General features: G+C 37.8%; 1 protein-coding gene across 2 annotated transcripts; it reads right to left on the bottom strand.

The window, feature by feature from the left end:
- Positions 1-946: 946 nt before the first annotated feature.
- On the bottom strand, positions 947-17,213 carry alpk2 (alpha-kinase 2). 2 transcript variants are annotated; one of them, XM_079846775.1, is made up of 12 exons: positions 17,163-17,213; positions 16,971-17,048; positions 13,862-16,040; positions 10,573-12,055; positions 9,630-9,783; positions 9,001-9,131; positions 7,928-7,966; positions 7,465-7,763; positions 7,288-7,376; positions 4,781-4,998; positions 4,608-4,656; positions 947-3,645 (listed from the first exon to the last, which is right to left on the bottom strand). In XM_079846775.1, the coding sequence occupies exons 3-12, from the start codon at positions 16,007-16,009 to the stop codon at positions 3,444-3,446; spliced, it is 4,812 nt and encodes a 1,603-aa protein (XP_079702901.1). In that variant the 5' UTR covers positions 16,010-16,040; positions 16,971-17,048; positions 17,163-17,213; the 3' UTR covers positions 947-3,443. The 2 variants fall into 2 exon arrangements, with proteins under 2 accessions (XP_079702901.1, XP_079702902.1); XM_079846776.1 differs by lacking the exons at positions 7,928-7,966; positions 17,163-17,213 and having other exon boundaries at positions 16,971-17,135.
- Between the last annotated feature and the right edge of the window lie 1,050 nt (positions 17,214-18,263).

Below are 18,263 nucleotides of genomic sequence, written 5' to 3'. Positions count from 1 at the left end.
GATCATGTGACAGACTTATATTGAAAAATGATGCATTGCCTTTGTCATATTCTTGTACATGACATTTTAATATCCCATATGGAGTGGCAATGGAACCATTTAGCAGAACTTTAAGTTCTTAAGGTTATTGTTTAGGTTAATTTATTGTTACAACATATTTAACATTTTCAATTATAATATATGAGAACAAACTATGGTTTAGAACAAACCATCTGCACTGTTCCCATCACCGTCCACTCCACTGACCAACATGTAAACAGAAGACGATAACCGACTGCTGACTGAAAGAGAAGGCGGGAAAGGGAGACCTAGTGCAAGCTGCTGTTCAGAGGTTCATTTTGAGGGTTTAGATCAGATTCTGAAACGTTAAGACGAATTCAATATTCTGACCATACTACAAAGTAAAAGTATAGTGTTACAATTGACAACAGTTGATAAAACTACTTCTGGAATGAGCACAAACACGGTTATACACCTGCAATGTTCCTGTCTGTCTGTTTATTGTCCTCCTGAGCTGTGGAGTGTGACAATGGTGTTTGTATCCTCTGTCGTCAAACGCCATTATCACACTAAATAGTCACGGTGAGACCTCACGACCCCCTCAGCCAATCAGCAGCGAAGAGAAACAGATGATGTCACAGGCTGTGGGATTCTATTGTGGGAATATGAAACACCTTTGTGTCTTTAAATGAATACGTACGACTTTGTGTGTAAGGTTGATGAACAGATCATGTCTGCCTACTGACCCAGTTGCTGTTATTAGATTATTAATAATGAGTTCGGTATGCATGTCATGTGATGCTTGCTTGCTTCATATTGTATTCTGTATTAATGTGGTATCTTCGTGACAATAAAATCTACAAAGTTTTGAAGTGTTTTAATGGGTCAAATGTTATTTGTAACACATGATTTGTGATTAAAATCAAGCCCATTCTCAAAAAAAAAGAAAAGAAAAACAATATTTATTAGTATACATTATATCATTCAGAAAAGGCCATTCAAAGCCAATACAACAGGATTGAGGTTCAGTCAAATCAAAAATCTTATAACCTATGACCTTCAATCCATATTCACTGCTAATACTTAAATATAAGACTATCTAGATTTGCATAAAGCAGCAAACATCACAGCTTTTAATTGCAGGTGATTCATTTGTGCGGTTCATTAACAGGACAAATATGTTGCTTCAAACGTGTGTGTTTATATATAGTAATGAGGCAATAAGTCATTTGACTTTCAAAGGATGATGGAAACGTGAAGGTGGGAGGATTGTCATTCTTACAGTTACAACAGCTGTTTACTAGGGCAAGTGTGCAAACTTTTCCATAGTATCATATTCACCACCTTATCCTACCTTCCCAGAGACAAACAGCATAGATCATTCAAGTAAAACTAAACAGTAAAGGAAAGACAAATGAAATATTTTACTTTGCTAGAATTGAATGTTGGAAGCTGCTCATTTTCAATGTTAAAATTCACAGTTACATTAACAATTTTTACCATGTAGTACATTCATCTCACTCATAAAGTAAATATCTATTTAAAGGGATAGTTCACCCAAAAAATGAAAATTCTGTCATCATTTACTCACACTCATGTCGTTTCATACCCGTTAGACTTTCGTTCATCTTCGAAACACAAATGAAGATATTTTGATGAAATCGGAGAGATTTCTGTCCCTCCATTGACAGTCTACGCAACTACCACTTTGACAATTCAAAAAGTTCATAAAGAGATCGTAAAACTATTCCATATGAATTGAGCGATTTAGTCCGAATTTGAAGAGAAACGATCACGTTATATGATGAACAGATTTAATTTAGGCTTTTATTCACATATGAACATTCATCAACTCGCACATCAGTTGTGGTTAACGGAGGCTCAAACATGCTTGCTAGACGTGAAAGAACCAATGAGATTCATTCTTGTGTTACGCAGCACGTTTGAGCATCCTCAAGAACCAATGAGATTCATTCTTGTGTTACGCAGCACGTTTGAGCATCCTCAAGAACCAATGAGATTCATTCTTGTGTTACGCAGCACGTTTGAGCATCCTCAAGAACCAATGAGATTCATTCTTGTGTTACGCAGCACGTTTGAGCATCCTCAAGAACCAATGAGATTCATTCTCGTGTTACGCAGCACGTTTGAGCATCCTCAAGAACCAATGAGATTCATTCTCGTGTTACGCAGCATGTTTGGGCTTCTGCAAGAACCAATGAGATTCATTCTTGTGTTACGCAGCACGTTTGAGCTTCTGCAAGAGCCAATGAGGTTCATTCTCGTGTTACGCAGCACGTTTGAGCTTCTGCAAAGAACCAATGAGATTCATTCTCGTGTTACGCAGCACGTTTGAGCTTCTGCAAGAACCAATGAGATTCATTCTTGTGTTACGCAGCACGTTTGAGCTTCTGAAAGAACCAATGAGATTCATTCTCGTGTTACGCAGCACGTTGAGCTTCTGCAAGAACCAATGAGATTCATTCTCGTGTTACGCAGCACGTTTGAGCTTCTGCAAGAACCAATGAGATTCATTCTCGTGTTACGCAGCACGTTTGAGCTTCCTCAAGAACCAATGAGATTCATTCTTGTGTTACGCAGCACGTTTGAGCTTCTGCAAGAACCAATGAGATTCATTCTTGTGTTACGCAGCACGTTTGAGCTTCCTCAAGAACCAATGACTTTTGTTCTCGTGTGTCAAGCAGGTTCGGTTGAGCTTTTGTTTATTTCAACTGATCAATGTTTATATGTGAATAAAATCCTAAATTGGACTAAACTGCTCAATTCATATAGATTAGTTTTATGATCTCTTCATGAAGTGGTAGTTGCATAGTCTGTCAATGGAAGGACAGAAATCTCTCAGATTTCATTTAAAATATCTTCATTTGTGTTATAAAGATGAACAAAAGTCTTACGAGTTTGGAACGACATGAGGGTGAGTAATTAATGACAGAATTTTCATTTTTGGGTGAACTTGATCATCAAGCTTTAGTACTATCATAACAAACATTCATAATAACATTATTATTCTGGCATGTCTATTATAGAATAGTGCCAGTAGGCTAATAATAAAGAAACAAGATGGCAGCACCACTGGCACTATTATGAACTTTTCAACAGAGCAAATCAGGATGAAAACCCTATGCTGATAACTTTCTATATTTCTTAGATTTTAACCAAAAATATTACATCAATTCTCTCACAATCCACTCACCCCTTAAAAAACATTTAAAAAAATAAATACGAATCAGCAATAAGCTCATTTAAAATAGCACAAAAGAACTCTCAAGAAAGAAGTAACCTCCCTAATGTCCTTACAGATGAATGTCATCTTACATTTAAAGAAACATCTCAGAAACACAATTGTCCCTAAGCAAGACTTCATTGCTAAAACCTGCAAACACTACTTATCCTACAAGCGAATGTTCAGGGCTTCTGTCCAATCAGGATTTGCCACTCAGAACAGGGCCGAAAGTTTTTTTCTTTGGCACGTGTTGTGTCTTTGGCTTTGGGGGGCCAACGGTGCGTTTCGGCTTGGGCTGGAGGGACATCAGGCCCAGGAGCTCACAGTAGCTGTTACACTGATGCAGAGCTTTGAACTGATCAATGAAGGACATGGCACAGTTTCCCCTGAATCCCTTATAGCTGCACCAACACAAATCAATATTACTGCTTTCATAATAACTACACTTTAAAAAAAAAAATCATTTAAATATAAGAAAGGGATATTTAAATAATTTGTTGTTATTGTAATTTATTATATTAGAGCTGCACGATAAATCATTAAAAACTCACGATCGCAATATTCAAACACCCACGCAATCTTATTCCTAAATGACAACGATTCAAACCTTTGAAAAGTACGATCTCAGTGGAATTATTCAAATTTATGTTGGCGCTGCCACTGAGCCAGAGAGATGTTTTCAACATCACAGTATCATTTCTGTGTTACAATAATTCAAATGACAGGATTACTGGGATAAAAGTTTATAGTTCAAATATAAACATTGATTTTTAATGTAGCGATCAAAGAGTATAAAACACCATTTGAAAGTAACGACGCTTCAAATAAAGAATGTATTAATTACATTGTTTCACCAGTAGGTTGCAAGCGGTGACTGTTAAAATGTATTTGTCATTGAATCATTCATTCAAGAGATTCATTAAAAAACGTTGATTCATCCAGTAATGAAACAAGTGAAATCTTTAAGTGAGAGAGTCATTAAATCATTCATTCAAACTTGATTAATTTGTTTTAGAAAAAAATCATTCAAATGAATTAAATATTTTTTTAGCCTACCATTTTGTCAGAACCTCTAGTAAATTACAGTTATTTTATTTAGTTTTGTTTAGTTGTCTATTCAGAATCATGAGAGCATCATGACCTCTATTTTAAACAATTCTCAGTTTATTCAGAATCGTGCAGCTCTAATTTTGTAGATAGGCCTATGATATTTATATTTGCATATTAAAACATGAACGTATATTTAAATAATGTACTATTATTATTATATTATATAGATTTCTATTAGATGTATTTATATTTACATATTTCAATATATTTAATAAAACATAAAATTTTAAAGGATAAATGATTTATAACTTACCCTTTTTTACAGGTGGCAATCCCAACATCTGTTAGTTTCATACCGACACCTGTTCATGAAGGAGAAAAATTGTGAATCTTAAACATGTTCTGCTTCACTCCATCTACAACTTACATCTATACTGTACATGTCATGATGTGCAACACGTGGTAAAATTGAAGTACATTAAATACCCTGCATATCGGTGACCAGCAGGTTGCCCTCTGTCTGTGCGTAGACCCAGTGCTGAAAGGCACAGCATTTCTGTCCCGCCTCAGAGTCTCTGCGCATCAGGTTGATCTCCTTCCCATCCTTCACAGAGTACTTCACGAAGTCTCCCAGCAGCTCCTCCTCCAGCGTGGCGTAAGGGATGTCGTTGGACGGCCGGTGCACCAAATAAATAGGGATGATTCTGGGAATGTTTATGAATGCTGATTAATTCACTTTCTTTCTGTGTAAATATACGTATTGTACACTACCATTCAAAAGTTTGGGGTCAGAAAGATCTTTTTTAATGAATGGTTTCTATTTAGCGAGGTTGCATTCAGTTGATCAATAGTGACAGTAAAAAAACAATGTTACAATTTTATGAAATTCTATTTCAAATACAGTTGTAATCAAATTATTCAACATCAATTGCAAATCAGGTTTATTGGCAAAATAGTTTGCAAAAAAAAAAAAAAAAAAAATGACTTCTTCAGTCTCAAAATTATTCAACCCCCTGAATAGAATCCCTCACAACAGCACAAATCTGCTAAATCTTTCTCAAGCACACCTGATGCAACTAATCAAGGGCTTCATTAGTTGCACCAGGTGTGCTTGAGCTAGAACACATGGAATATTTGAGTGTCACTGCATGGCTAAGTCAGAAGAATGGTTCAAAAAGTTAAGAGAAGTTATCATCGCCCTTCACAAACAAGGAACAGGATACAAAAAGATAGCGAAGGCACTAAATGTTCATAGAGACACCATTGGAAGCATAGTTCGCAAGTTCAAAGTTAAAGGAACAGTGGTTACACTGCCTAGAAGGGGCAGAACAAGGAAACCATCAACGGCTGCAACCAGATTTCTGAGAAGGCAGGTTCAGAAAAACCCTTGAGTGACTGCAAAAGACCTGCAGCGAGACTTGGTGGCACTGAGGTTTCAGCTTGCACAGTAAGGCACGTACTAAACGCATGCCAGAACTCCAAGACGTACACCACTACTGACCCAAAAGCACAAGAAAAGTCGGCTCCGATTTGCTCAAAATCATAGAAATAAGCCACAGAAGTTTTGGGATTCTGTTATGTGGAGCGATGAAACAAAACTGGAACTTTTCGGCCCTATGGATTAGCGGTATGTCTGGAGGAAAAACAATGAAGCATATGCTGAAAAGAGCACTCTGTCTACAGTTAAGCATGGTGGTGCTCGGTGATGCTCTGGGGCTGCTTTGCATCCTCTGGCATTGGAAACCTGCAGTGTGTGGAAGGCAAGATGGATTCACTGAAGTATCAGGAAATCCTAGGAGAGAACGGCATGCCGTCAATGAGGAAGCTGAAGCTTGGGCATCATTGGACCTTCCAACAAGACAATGATCCCCAAGCATACCTCAAATTCCACCAAGGCTGGTTGCAGAAGAAGTCCTGGAAGACTCTACAGTGGCCATCAGTCACCTGACTTGAAGCACGCTAACCCAAGAATATTTCTGAACTGGAGGCTTAAACAGGCAATATTTCATTGCTCATCATGAGGAATGGGCTAAGATTCCTCAGAAACGTTGCCAGAAGCTGGTGTCTGGTTATACATCTCATTTGCAGCTGGTCATAACAGCAAATGGGTGTTCTACTAAGTACTAAAGATGCTTGCCAAGAAGGGTTGAATAATTTTAAGACTGCAGAAGTCATTAAAAGTGGCATTTTCTGTTGAATTTGGGGAAACCAATTGAAGCATTTGGTGTTAAGCTATTTCAATTTCTATTTCAATTTCAAAAAAGTTTGATTTGTTTAATGCAAACAGCTAAAAGTCTGTAAATGTTGTCAATTAACCTGATTTGCAATGGGATTGAATAATTTCGATTACAACTGTAAATGTTGTTCTATAGAACTTTCTATTCATTAAAGAGCCCTGAAAAAAAAAATGTATCACAGTTTCCACACAAATATTAAGAAGCACCACTTTTTGATAACAAGAAGCTGAAGACTGGAGGAATGGCTGCTGAAAATTCAGCTTTGCCACCACAGGAATAAATTTATATTCTATTCAAAAAGAAAACACTTTTTTACATTTGTAATAATATTTCACAATATTACTGTTTTTACTGTATATTTGATTAAATAAATGCAGCCTTGGTGAGCATAAGAGATTTCTTTCTAAAAAAATATTAAAAAATCTTACCAACCCAAACTTTTGAACATACTGAAGACGTTACTTTAATTAGAAAATGTTTCCTAATTCTTAAGTTCAGTACTGTCAAAATTCAAATGCTAATTAAGTTTACTTTTTAATTAAGTAAATGTGGATACGGTTTCATTTCACACAAGTACATTTTGGTTAGATACCTTTAACTTTTAATTGAGTGTTACGTTTAATTGAGTCACGTAATGTACGTAAAGTACGTACAAGTTTCCCAGTACTTTTTAAACCTCACTTTACAGACATAAGTGTGTAATGTCAATATTGTGTAGACAGTAAGGAGACAGTTGGAGAGTTTTGATATACTTACTCTGGCACCTCTCCAAATGATTCAGCAGACTTGGCCACACTATTGTACGCTTTAATATATTCCCTTGCGGTATTCTGCACATGACATTCCTGATTAATACAGAAAAAAAAAATCAGTCCCAAATTTCGTTAAGTTAATTTCTTAATTAACCATCTCCCTGAAGACATCCATTCTCACCTCCACAGCCAGGCTGTAGTTCTTCTGGACAAGTTCCTCATTATTTTTAGTCCCATAGCTGATGCCGTTGTGGACTTTCAGGACGCAGGGATGGCCAGGGTTAAATCGTGGAAGATTGCTTTCTCTAAGAGTGGTTCTGAAAGCCTTGCGGTGCATGCCTTCACCGAAGTGAATCTTCTCAGTCACAATGCTAGCGGATTGATTCTCTCCAAAGTACTGATCTGAGAGAAAATCCTCCTTAAATAGAAGCTGGCTGCACTGGACGTTCTCCTCGTCCCCGTTCACAACCCTGGGCTCAGCTGAGAGATTAAATAGGGGGAGAACTTTTGTATTACTAACCAATCACATCCACAAGCCATTAAAACATACATCTGTCAGATTTGCATGAAATACAGTAAAATGTTCATATTAGTTTTGCTACTCTGCAGATTCTCAAGAGACCATGAAATTAAGGTCTGTTTACCTGGTTGATCATGACTCGGAATGACTAGTTCCATAAGCACTGCAATTAAAAATGTAGACAGAGTCAATGTGTGCAATAAGCTATCTGCCATTATTTTATTGTCTTCTCATGTTTATAGATTTACAATGTGAGGATTGGTTTCCCAGAAATAAATTGTACATATTTGACACTAAAATGAAGAAATATATATATTACGCTTCAAAAGTTTGAGGTCAGTAAAATTTGTATTTAAAGAAATGTATACTTTTCTTTTTTTTATCAGCAAAGACACATTAAATTGGCCAAAAGTAACAAAGACATTGGTAATGTTTTGTAAAAATTTATATTTTAAACAAATGCTCTGCTTTTGAACATTGTATTCATTAAAGAATCCTGAAAAAATATATCATATTCAACATTAATAACAGTAAGAAATGTGTCTTGAGCAGCAAATCAACATATTAAAAGGATTTCTCAAGGATCATGTGACACTGAAGACTGGAGTAAAAAATGCTGAAAACTCAGCTTTGCATCACAGAAATAAATGACCTTTTAAAATTGATTGAAATAGAAAAAAGTTATTTTAAATTGTAATAATATTACACAAAATTACTATTTTTACTGTTCTTTTCGATCAAATAAATACAGTTGTACTGCTTAACATTTTTGTGGAAACGGATGCATATTTTCAGGAACAGCATTCATTTGAAAACATCATAAATGTCTTCACTGTCACTTTTGATCAACTGAATGCATCCTAGCTGAATAAACATTATTTTCAAAAAAAAAAAAAAATGAATAGTATTGTAGTATGTTTGAATTGTATTCATGCCACACACATGCATACTTGCAGAATGTACTAAATTACCAGTCAAGTTGTATCAAATTCAGTAAGTCATTTTGAAAGTGGAAAAATCTCGATCTTTTTTTTTTTTTAGTCTATTACGTCAATCTTTCTGCTGAAGATTCAGAGCGCGAATTAAATATCATGCTGTAAATTTCTGCTTAGTCATGGAGTACATTAGCAAATTAAAATTGTAATTTATAGCCTCTTTAATCAGATTAATCTGGGAAAGCAGGCCTCTATGTCTTACCCTCAGATGTGAGATGGTACTCTAATGTCGAAACAGAAATGTTGCCGGCATTCAGACTGCATTTGTACAGCCCTAGATCTTTACTGCAAGCATTCAGGATTGTCAGTGTGAAGCGGCCATCATCCTTCTCTCTGCAGAAAAAAGAAAAACCTAGTAAATCAATAATTCTTCACACATCTGGGCAAATATTTTCAATTACTTAATCAAGGCCCTAAAGACTAAATAAATACAGTGGTCAACGCAGATGTTCATCCCTGAATCCATATTATATACAGTATAACTTCAGTTACAGCTTACAAAACAACTCAGAAGGACCATTCTGGAAAGCAGAGGCCTGTTTCAGAGTGTCTGAGGCATAGTCAGCATTTCGTAGGAATGAATCACATGGTTATGTAAAAGGTTCATTTTTCTCTCACTCCAACTCATGGCTGAATCACCAGTGCTCTGATGTTCAGTCGGGTCTCTGCCAAAATGTACAGCAGATTTAGACAAGAACAGAGTGACACCAAGTGGTAAAAAAGTTATGACGATGTTCTTCAGAAATGTGGTCATCTTAGTTAACTAATTATGTTTGGACCCAGAGTCAGCCGGTAAAGCGTGGACTGATGTGTAAAGAGGGTTTATCTTACACTTTGTTTATGTTTGACAGCACTGTTCCCTCTTTAGTCCACTTAATGGTGGCATCAGGTGGGATGGGACTGAACTGGCACCAAAGTAAGATGTTTTGGGGGTCAGTAGGGACTGGGTCAGCCTGGATCTCTGAGACTACACGAGGAACCACAACTACAACAAAAACACATACAAATATGTCATTAATAAACCATTTTTCACATGGCCACTTATTAGTGCAATATTTGATAATCTGCTGCCATAATCTGTTGATAATCTTAGCTAGTCTCCCTAAGGTGGCCAACTAAAACCACCTTACCTAGGCTGGGAGACCAGATAAATCATTTTAAACCAGTTAAAAACAGCAAAGACTAGTTCAAGTTGGAGTTTTTTCCAGCAGGGTTCTGACATTTCTTACTCAGGAACTGATAAAAATCAAACACAAAGGCCTGGTTTCACAGACAGGGTTTAGATTAAGCCAGGATTAGGCCTTAGTTCAATTATGACATTTAAGTAGCTTTTCATAAATGTGCCAAAAAACATTACTGGTTTGCATACTGAGACAAAACAATGGCACTGACATATTTTACGACATGTCAGTGCAAGTTGCTTTTAGTTAAAACAGCTCAAACATGAATTTTAGTCTGGGACTAAACTTAAGCCTTGTCTGTGAAACCGGGCAATAATGCTCTAATGAGAGTGTGTCCAATCCTAACACTATTCTGCAGAGTTTAGCTCCAGTCCCAATCAAACACACCTGAACAAGCTAATCAAGGTCTTCAGGATTACTAGAACACTTCCAGACAAGTGTGTTTTGGGAAGGTTGAAGTTAGACTCTGCAGGACATTGGGCTTTATGGAGCAGGACCAATCCTGCTCCCCGAGTGCCAATGTCGTAGACTTCAGCTCTGTTCTACTCGATTGACTTTTAAAACTAAGTTGAACAGGAATGCATTTGGAGAACCTTCTTTGGGTGTTGGAATCTTCTGCTTGACGGCATCACTGTAAGCTCTTCGAGGCACATCTTCTCCATCTTTTCTTGCTTGGCGGAAAATTGCAGGCAGCTGTGGTCTTGTCCTTATCGAGACTGCTCCAGACACGTCTGCAATTCGCCTGCGCTTTATGTCGTCATTTAGCATTCTGGATAAACACGTGCTCTGAGAATCTGAGGTGCACGTCTTATTTTCCATCTTGGCTGTGTTACTGGCGTCTGCTTTGAGTTTTATAGGGACAGCTTTCTGAGTGGCATTTATGCTGGCAGGGTTCATCTTGGCCCCACTGGGTTCTACTTTGGGTCTCACTGTCATGACTTTTTGAGTGCTATCTTTGTTAGTAATGTCCATTTTGGTGGGAAGATGAGATGCTGATTTTTCCAGACCATTTGACGCCACCTTCACTTCAAGGTTCTCTGTCTTGCCAATTGTGCTCTTCTGAGCGATCCTGCTCCCTATATTAGTTGGTGTATCATTCTCAGGTTTTGGCGTCCCATGTTGCGCATGCTTCTTTTTCTTCTTCCCTTGGGTTTTAGGAACGATCTTCTCTGTGACGACGATGGTTTCAATGACAGTGACCGGATGATCTTTACAACCAGCTTCTTCTGAGTTGAATTTGTCTTTCACCTGGGATGAAAACTGAAGATCATGCTTTTTTGATGTTTGAATCCCATGTTGCTGCTTCTCAGCTGGTTTCTCCTTATGTTTAGTGCGTGTTTTACCATCTGAGGTCTTCTGAGGCATAGTGTCTGTTTTAGGTAGTTCCTCACAGTTTGACAAGGAAAAAGGACTCAAACTTCTGGGTTCCTCCAAGTCTAGAGTAACATATGCAACACGTTTGTTCTCAGACACCATAAAATGCTCTCCTGTCAGTAAAAGTAACTTAGAAAGCGTATACTTGATGGAAGGATCATCTGAATCTACAACGGATGAAGATGAAGACTGCTCAGGGCATGTATGAAAGCGGTCTTCAGAAGAATTGTCACTACTGACTGATTTTTTATCACTCTTAAGGTGTATCTCATTAATAATCCCTTTAGGAGGAAGATCTAGATCAGTTTGTGGACTGTCCTCTCTCAATAATCTATGATTGAGGAAATTTTTTCCAGTACAGAGTGGAGCAAACGGCATAATAAACTCTGGAATTGTATTTCTTTCCTCTTCTCTTGGCTTCACGGTACAGTCCTCAGAGTTAGAATGCACAAACAATCCATTTCCTTCAGCACGCCCCGCCTCAGAAGACAAGTGAATGTCCGATTGAGAGGGACATGTGTGCAGATTCACATTGGAGCCGTGACGCCGCTCATCGCCACTCACACAGCCAGTTAAATTCTTGTTGCTGGTGTAAGCTGAGATCTTCGGAGAAGAAAAGCTGCTTTGACGTTCCTCATCGAAGACCAATCCGAGTACGGAAACTTTGTCTTCAGTCACCTCCACCAGCGTATTTCCCTCCGACTGAAACACAAAAACATGGACAAAAACATTAAATGTCTTGGAGAAAACAGAAAGGCCTATCTGGAGACAATAAAGTCAACACAGGAATTGAAGAATTAGAATCATTTAACAAGTCACAATTTAAGCCTATCCTCGTCCTAACTGCATGTCTGTATTTGTTTATATACCTCACTGAGGCGATGGTCTGCCTAATGCAAAACTCATTATGCTTTCATGCAGCAGTCTAAAGCCACATGCGGTTGGCAATGGTAGGGATCATCTCTATTATAGTGATCACAGCCACTGTGTAACACAGGTGAACCAATCACAGCTCTCCCACTGGCTCAGGGGTCTGTGCGATTGGAGAAACTGATGTACAGTACGACGCTGAAGTTACGAGCAGGGGTCGTATTTCGGCCCTCAGCTGTGCTCGTGCCCCTCAACCCCCTGCCTCTCCAGTTCTTTTTTTGCTTTCTGGTCTATTATCATCTGCCACTCTCTATAATTAGTCTGCATTTTTGTTTATCAGTATTTTTCTCTGCACCTCACATTTCCTCAGCAGCCACAGCTATCTGTCATAAATGACGGGGACGGTGAATGTTTAAGTATTAGTGAGTGTGTCTAAGCCATACTATGGGGATGAATTTGTCAAAAATGGCTCTAGAAGTTAGGTAAGTAACACAAAAACTTCCTTTTGGGTAGAAAAAGGTCAAATTTAAAGTAAAGTAAAAAAAAAAAAAAAAAAAGATTCACATGTAGGGATTTTTTTTTAGGTTTAGTCTCTAATTATTATAATTAGATTAAGTAAATTAGGTTAGGTAAATGTGTTTGTATGCGTGTGTATGAGAGCTAGAGAGAGTGTGTACATTATGAAGAGAAATTCCTGTGTGGAATGACTGGGCTCTTCCAGCACACAGAGTGTCATAATAAATAATGAAAGTATTCAACACATGTAAGATCTATTTAAGGAAATGTTAAAGGTGACCGGCTATTTCAGATCATATACTGTCACAGTAGAAGTTTTTACATAATGGAAATGGTCACTAACAAAACAATGTAAAACAAAAAATACCATGGTATTGGCATTTTTTTATGTGACAGTAATAGCATGTTTTTGGAGATGTACAGTGTATTCTTTAAAGTTCAGTAGCTTGTAAATTCCATGGTATACGAATACAGAAATCATTCAGTAACATGGTGTATGTGTGATGATCCCATTACTGAACTAAGTAGGGCTGTCAAACGATTAATCGCGATTAATCGCATCCAAAATAAAAGTTTGTGTTTACATAATTTATGTCTGTGTACGGAGTATAATTATTTTCTATATATAAATACACACACATGCATATATATATATTTAAGAAAATGTGTTATTTATATATATAAAATATTTATATATAATATAAATATATATACACAGTATATACATGCAAATATTTCTTAAATATATACATGCATGTGTGTGTATTTATATATAGAAAATAATTATACACCGTACACACACATGTATTATGTAAAAACAAACTTTTATTTTGGATGCGATTAATCGTTTGACAGCCCTAGAACTAAGGGTACAAAGGTCAATTTCTTTTTAATTCTGAAACCGTGTAGTAGTTACATTCAGATTCAGCTTTTAAAATACCTAAGCTCAGTATGAGGTTATTTCAGTACATGTAACCAAAACTAACCTTTAGGTGAAACTGAAAACTCTGAAGTATAAATCTCTCAATGCAAATCGCAAAAGATCTAAAGAATACTCAGTCAAAACACCAGAGTCTAAATCTGCCTTCGCTAATTGTATTTGAAATGTGCTAGTCATCTCACCTTTCCACTCCAAAGCTCTCCAGAGATGTGCTGACTTCCATTTAGTTTGGCACTAAATTCATTTGCAGAAGACATACATGACTTTGATGCATTAAACGTATCCATGGCTGTATTATTATCTGGTTTAAGGGATTCAGACTTAACCAAAGTCTCCATCATTGCATTGTCCCGACTGTCTGCGTCTAAATGAGAAGGAAGCCCGTCTTTATCTCCTTGTTTAAAAAAAGTTCCATTAGTGTTATCAGACTCGACTTGTCCTCTACTTGAGGCTTGACCTGGTTCTTCTGGTTCTAGGAGGTTCAGGGACAGACCAGTCTGTCCATTTTTGTTTGCATTATGTGGACCTGTCCTCTGCTCCAAAATGTTGTCCTGGATTGCCATACTGTGCTTAGAACCAGTGCTTGAAGTGTTAGCGCTGGTGAAAGAGTCTTCCGGATAGGTGTTAACAGCCTGGAACCAGTCTGAAAGAGCGCTAGCCCAGCTGTCTGAGGACGACCACCTCTCAACAGGTGGAAACCTCAGCTCCCAGTCCTCAGCATGGTGGTCAATTGAAATGTTCTCTCTCCTGGTGTGGTCCGCGGCTTTTGTGTTGTCTGGATGGGTCGTAAGGGGGCTGGGAGAGCACTTGTCAAAAATAGCACCCTCATCCTCTTCACCTGCCAAGAACTGGAAAGCATCCAGCCACAACTCACTACCAGCCTCAACATCACGTTCTCTTCCTGTGAACTTTAAGCAAGCACCCTCGATCTCCTCAGAACGTCTACCTAAATCTCCATTTGTGACTGTTGTTGGGCAGAGGACCACTTGTGAGACATCCTTCTCATGTTTTTCACCAATCTGTGGGGTTTCAAGTATGGATTTGGGGAAAATTGACTCCGAATTACCTATTGTTGCACTCGGTTCATGGCTACAAGTCACCAATGGTTGCACTCTACTGTCTTCCAATGAGAATTTTGTATCAATCATTCTATCAAGCATGGAATCATCAGTTCTGTTGGATTCCAATTCTGTTACATCATGTTCTGAAACCTGATGACGATTCTGAACCGTCTGGGTTAAAACGGCAGTGCAAAACCCAACATTTGAGGAAGCCAAGTCTTTAATTACAGTCTGAATGACGTCACTGTCATTGATAGGCATGTCAGCTGTTTCCAAGATGTTGTTCATCCCCAAAGAATCTAATAATGTGGAGCCATGTGTTAAGATATTTAGAGTGTCTGCTTCGTGCGAATCGCCCAAGCATATAGGGACGTCAGTTATTGGATTGTCCATCTTTGGTGTCTGGTAGGTTGTGAAGCCGCCACACGTCAAGCCCTCTGCAATGACATGCATCTCTGGGTGAGTTTTATAGGCAGTTGATCCTTCCACTGCTACATCAATACCTTCAGGTGTATCCTGGCAGGTCTGGATGAACGATTCAGAGGAAGTAACATCAATCTCATTGTTTGCTATCGAGAATGGTTGGTCATGGTGTTTCTCAATATTCGTTACATCAGAGACAGTAATTACCTGGGGATCGTCATCATTAGCCATTTGGCTAACCTCAAGCCCAACACTCTCAGAGGAGGAATATTGGTTTAAAATGGTGTATTGGCCCATTTCCTCTTGTCTGTCGTGTTCTGTTAATGATGGAACTTCTAGACTCATTAAAGTCCCATGAGTATCATTTGGATCCTCTATAGTGTTTAAATCACTATGTTTGTTATTTTGATTTCTGTCTATCATATTGTCCACGTCCATGAGTTTAATTAGGTCAGGGTTGTTAATGCTGTTCGTAATATTGTCAGTCTCCATTACAACACCAGTATCGAAGTCACAATTATTGCTTTTATCATCATTTGGTTGATTTATTTTCATTTCAAACAGTGCAGTTTGATCCATAGGCTGCGTTAAGACTAAACCATTCTCATCGTATCTTGCCCCGTGAATGTTTGGACTATGGATCTCCATGGTCCTGCCCTGGCACAGAACTGGCATTAATCCTGAAGCTGGATCCGGCTGTTGATCAGGGACGGGACTGAAGCTGTCATCCGTCTGGTTGCCCGGGGCATGGGCCGGCTCATCTTGCTCTATGGGCACTGAAGCGAGGGAAGAGTTGACAGCATCTGTGCCCAAGAGCAGCAGATTGTCAACCTGCTCAGCTGTCATCTCCTCTCTCTGGATCACAGTGCACACGTCACTGCGAGAGAGGAAATGGAAAAAGAGGAAAAAGAAAGCAATTAGATGCATAGAAATTGAGAGCTGGAGATCATTTAAAAAAGCAAGTTTCAACAAAAAAGCACTACTGTGGTTTTTAGACATGGTATTCTTTTTAGGAAATTTGGGTAAATAAGGTATATTATAGTATATAAATAATACTATAATACACAAATATGTTTTTCAATACACCATTGTACACCATTGTACTATCAATACACCATTGTACAACCACAGTATGTTTTATAATACATCATGGGCAAAATCATGCAACAATATATATATATATATATATATATATATATATATATATATATATATATATATATATATATATATATATATATAATGCTAGGTTTTTCCTTTACAAACAACCTGTATTGTTGCCCGATGGTGTTGGGCTACACTGGAAAATGACTGAGTGATTGGTCAAATGATTTTCCATTTAGATTTGTATCAAACCATGTGTGCGTAATTTCCATACGTGATTCCTACGTCAGAGCTATCAGATGAATATGACTCAGCCCTGTTTTTCCTACTCGCATGATTTTCTAAAGCTACTCTTAAACTGTCATCATGCACTTCAATCAGATGCAAGACTTCATAAATAACTTATGAAGAAGTAACGCAAAACATAAATAAATAAGGTCAGTTATTATTTTATATACACATCTGACTCATTTAATGTGCATGCAAAACTACAACAACAACAAAAAGTTTTGTGTACTTATTCAAAACAGTCATTATAATAAAAAAAAAAATTCTTGTTAGAATACGAAAAGTGCACTGTGACAGAAAACATAACTATAAACAAATGAGTGTAATTAATTATAATAAATAAATTAAAATACAAAAATTATTTGATATTAAAAGTTAAAGTCATAAAACCTCACAACCTTTGAGAGTCCATTACCTTAATTAGGACACATCGGTCATGAGAGACCATCCAAAAATCTCACTCTTAAAGCAGACAGCTCTCGGCATGAGTTCCCTGCATTCACAACAGAAACTGTTTGTCCTAACAGAGAAAATCCCAGTGACAAAATCCCACTACCTTTAAAAAAAAAAAAAAAATTATTCCAAATGGCCAATAATTATACTCAACAGTGATGTCGGTCTGGAGAATATGAGGTTCACGTAAAGCTGAAAGGTCTTGGGGGTTTGGGGAGAGGGTTTATTTTTAGTCAACATCCCCCTTAGTTCAAAGTTGGTTACCTGATAGCAGAGACATGTGCCATGCCCGACGATTTATCACTTCACTGCTATATTTACCTGCCTTGCGATAATCAGAGTTGACAAACATCATGAAGAAGATCTCTGAGGTGTTTTCATCTGTGGAGCCAGAATGAGATTATTACTGTCAGAACAGTGGAGGGGAATTTGACATTGAAAGGTATTTTAATGCCTCTCAGAGGCGTCTGGCCGAGTCTTTATCCTGCATCAGTGTTGCAGGCGCAGATAGAGAGATTCTATGTTAGAAATGTTTAAAGCTCCACAGGGAGGATCTGTTCTACGAGCTCTGACGCAGAGGAAGAAGATTGCGTAGTTCTCAGAAGTGCTTCGTTCTTTCCTTGGACGCCCTAATATCCATCACCTTATCCTCCTATTCAAATGCTCTCTCTCTCCAGCACACACATCTGTAATGTGAGGTGGCCTTTCCAACAGGTGCATTTGATAGGAGGAACACAGTTATGGAAACTTTCTCTCTCTGTCTCAACACCTACGTGAACTGATACAAGAAGCTGTCAACAAGCTGCATGCTTTTTTTTCGTATCTTTTTTGTTATTTAAGAATTGGTTAACAGCCGAATTGAATTCTGTTTGCATCATTGATCACTATTTTCCTGTTTATCACAGTAAAGCTGCTTTGAAACAATCTGCATAAAGCGTTATATAAATAGAGGTTTGATGCAAAAGCACCATAAATTACTATAAATGTAGTCCATGTAAAGTAGTGCAATGTAGTGCAAAATTGGGGTTCAAAGTGAGGTTCACTTGGAATGACAATAAAAAAAAATTCAGGTTTCATTGTCATGTTTAATATCTCCCTCAATTTACAAGTGTGTCTCTGGATGCAACAAATTTGTCCCACATACTCCAGCTTAGGGTTGGCACAGGTCGAGAAACCTTTAAGCTTTGCAGGCTGTTAAAATCATGCTGAGGTTTCAGTCTTTAGAATGTGTTGCGATAATGCGATTGATCTCTGT

The sequence above is a fragment of the Squalius cephalus genome, assembly GCF_949319135.1.
Source record: "Squalius cephalus genome assembly, chromosome: 17".
Lineage (NCBI taxonomy): Eukaryota > Metazoa > Chordata > Actinopteri > Cypriniformes > Leuciscidae > Squalius > Squalius cephalus.
Note: the sequence above shows the minus strand (reverse complement) of the source record. Positions and strands in the feature narration are given on the sequence as shown.

Bases quoted from the DNA above. Each gene is read 5' to 3' on its own strand.
- alpk2 (XM_079846775.1), bottom strand. From the start codon at position 16,009: ATGACAGCTGAGCAGGTTGACAATCTGCTGCTCTTGGGCACAGATGCT. The intron at 9,784-10,572 runs GTTCTCCAAATG...TTTTTGTTGTAG, and splicing joins GATTCCAACACCCAAAGAAG to TTGTGGTTCCTCGTGTAGTC. The intron at 7,764-7,927 runs GTAAACAGACCT...TTAATCTCTCAG, and splicing joins TCCGAGTCATGATCAACCAG to CTGAGCCCAGGGTTGTGAAC.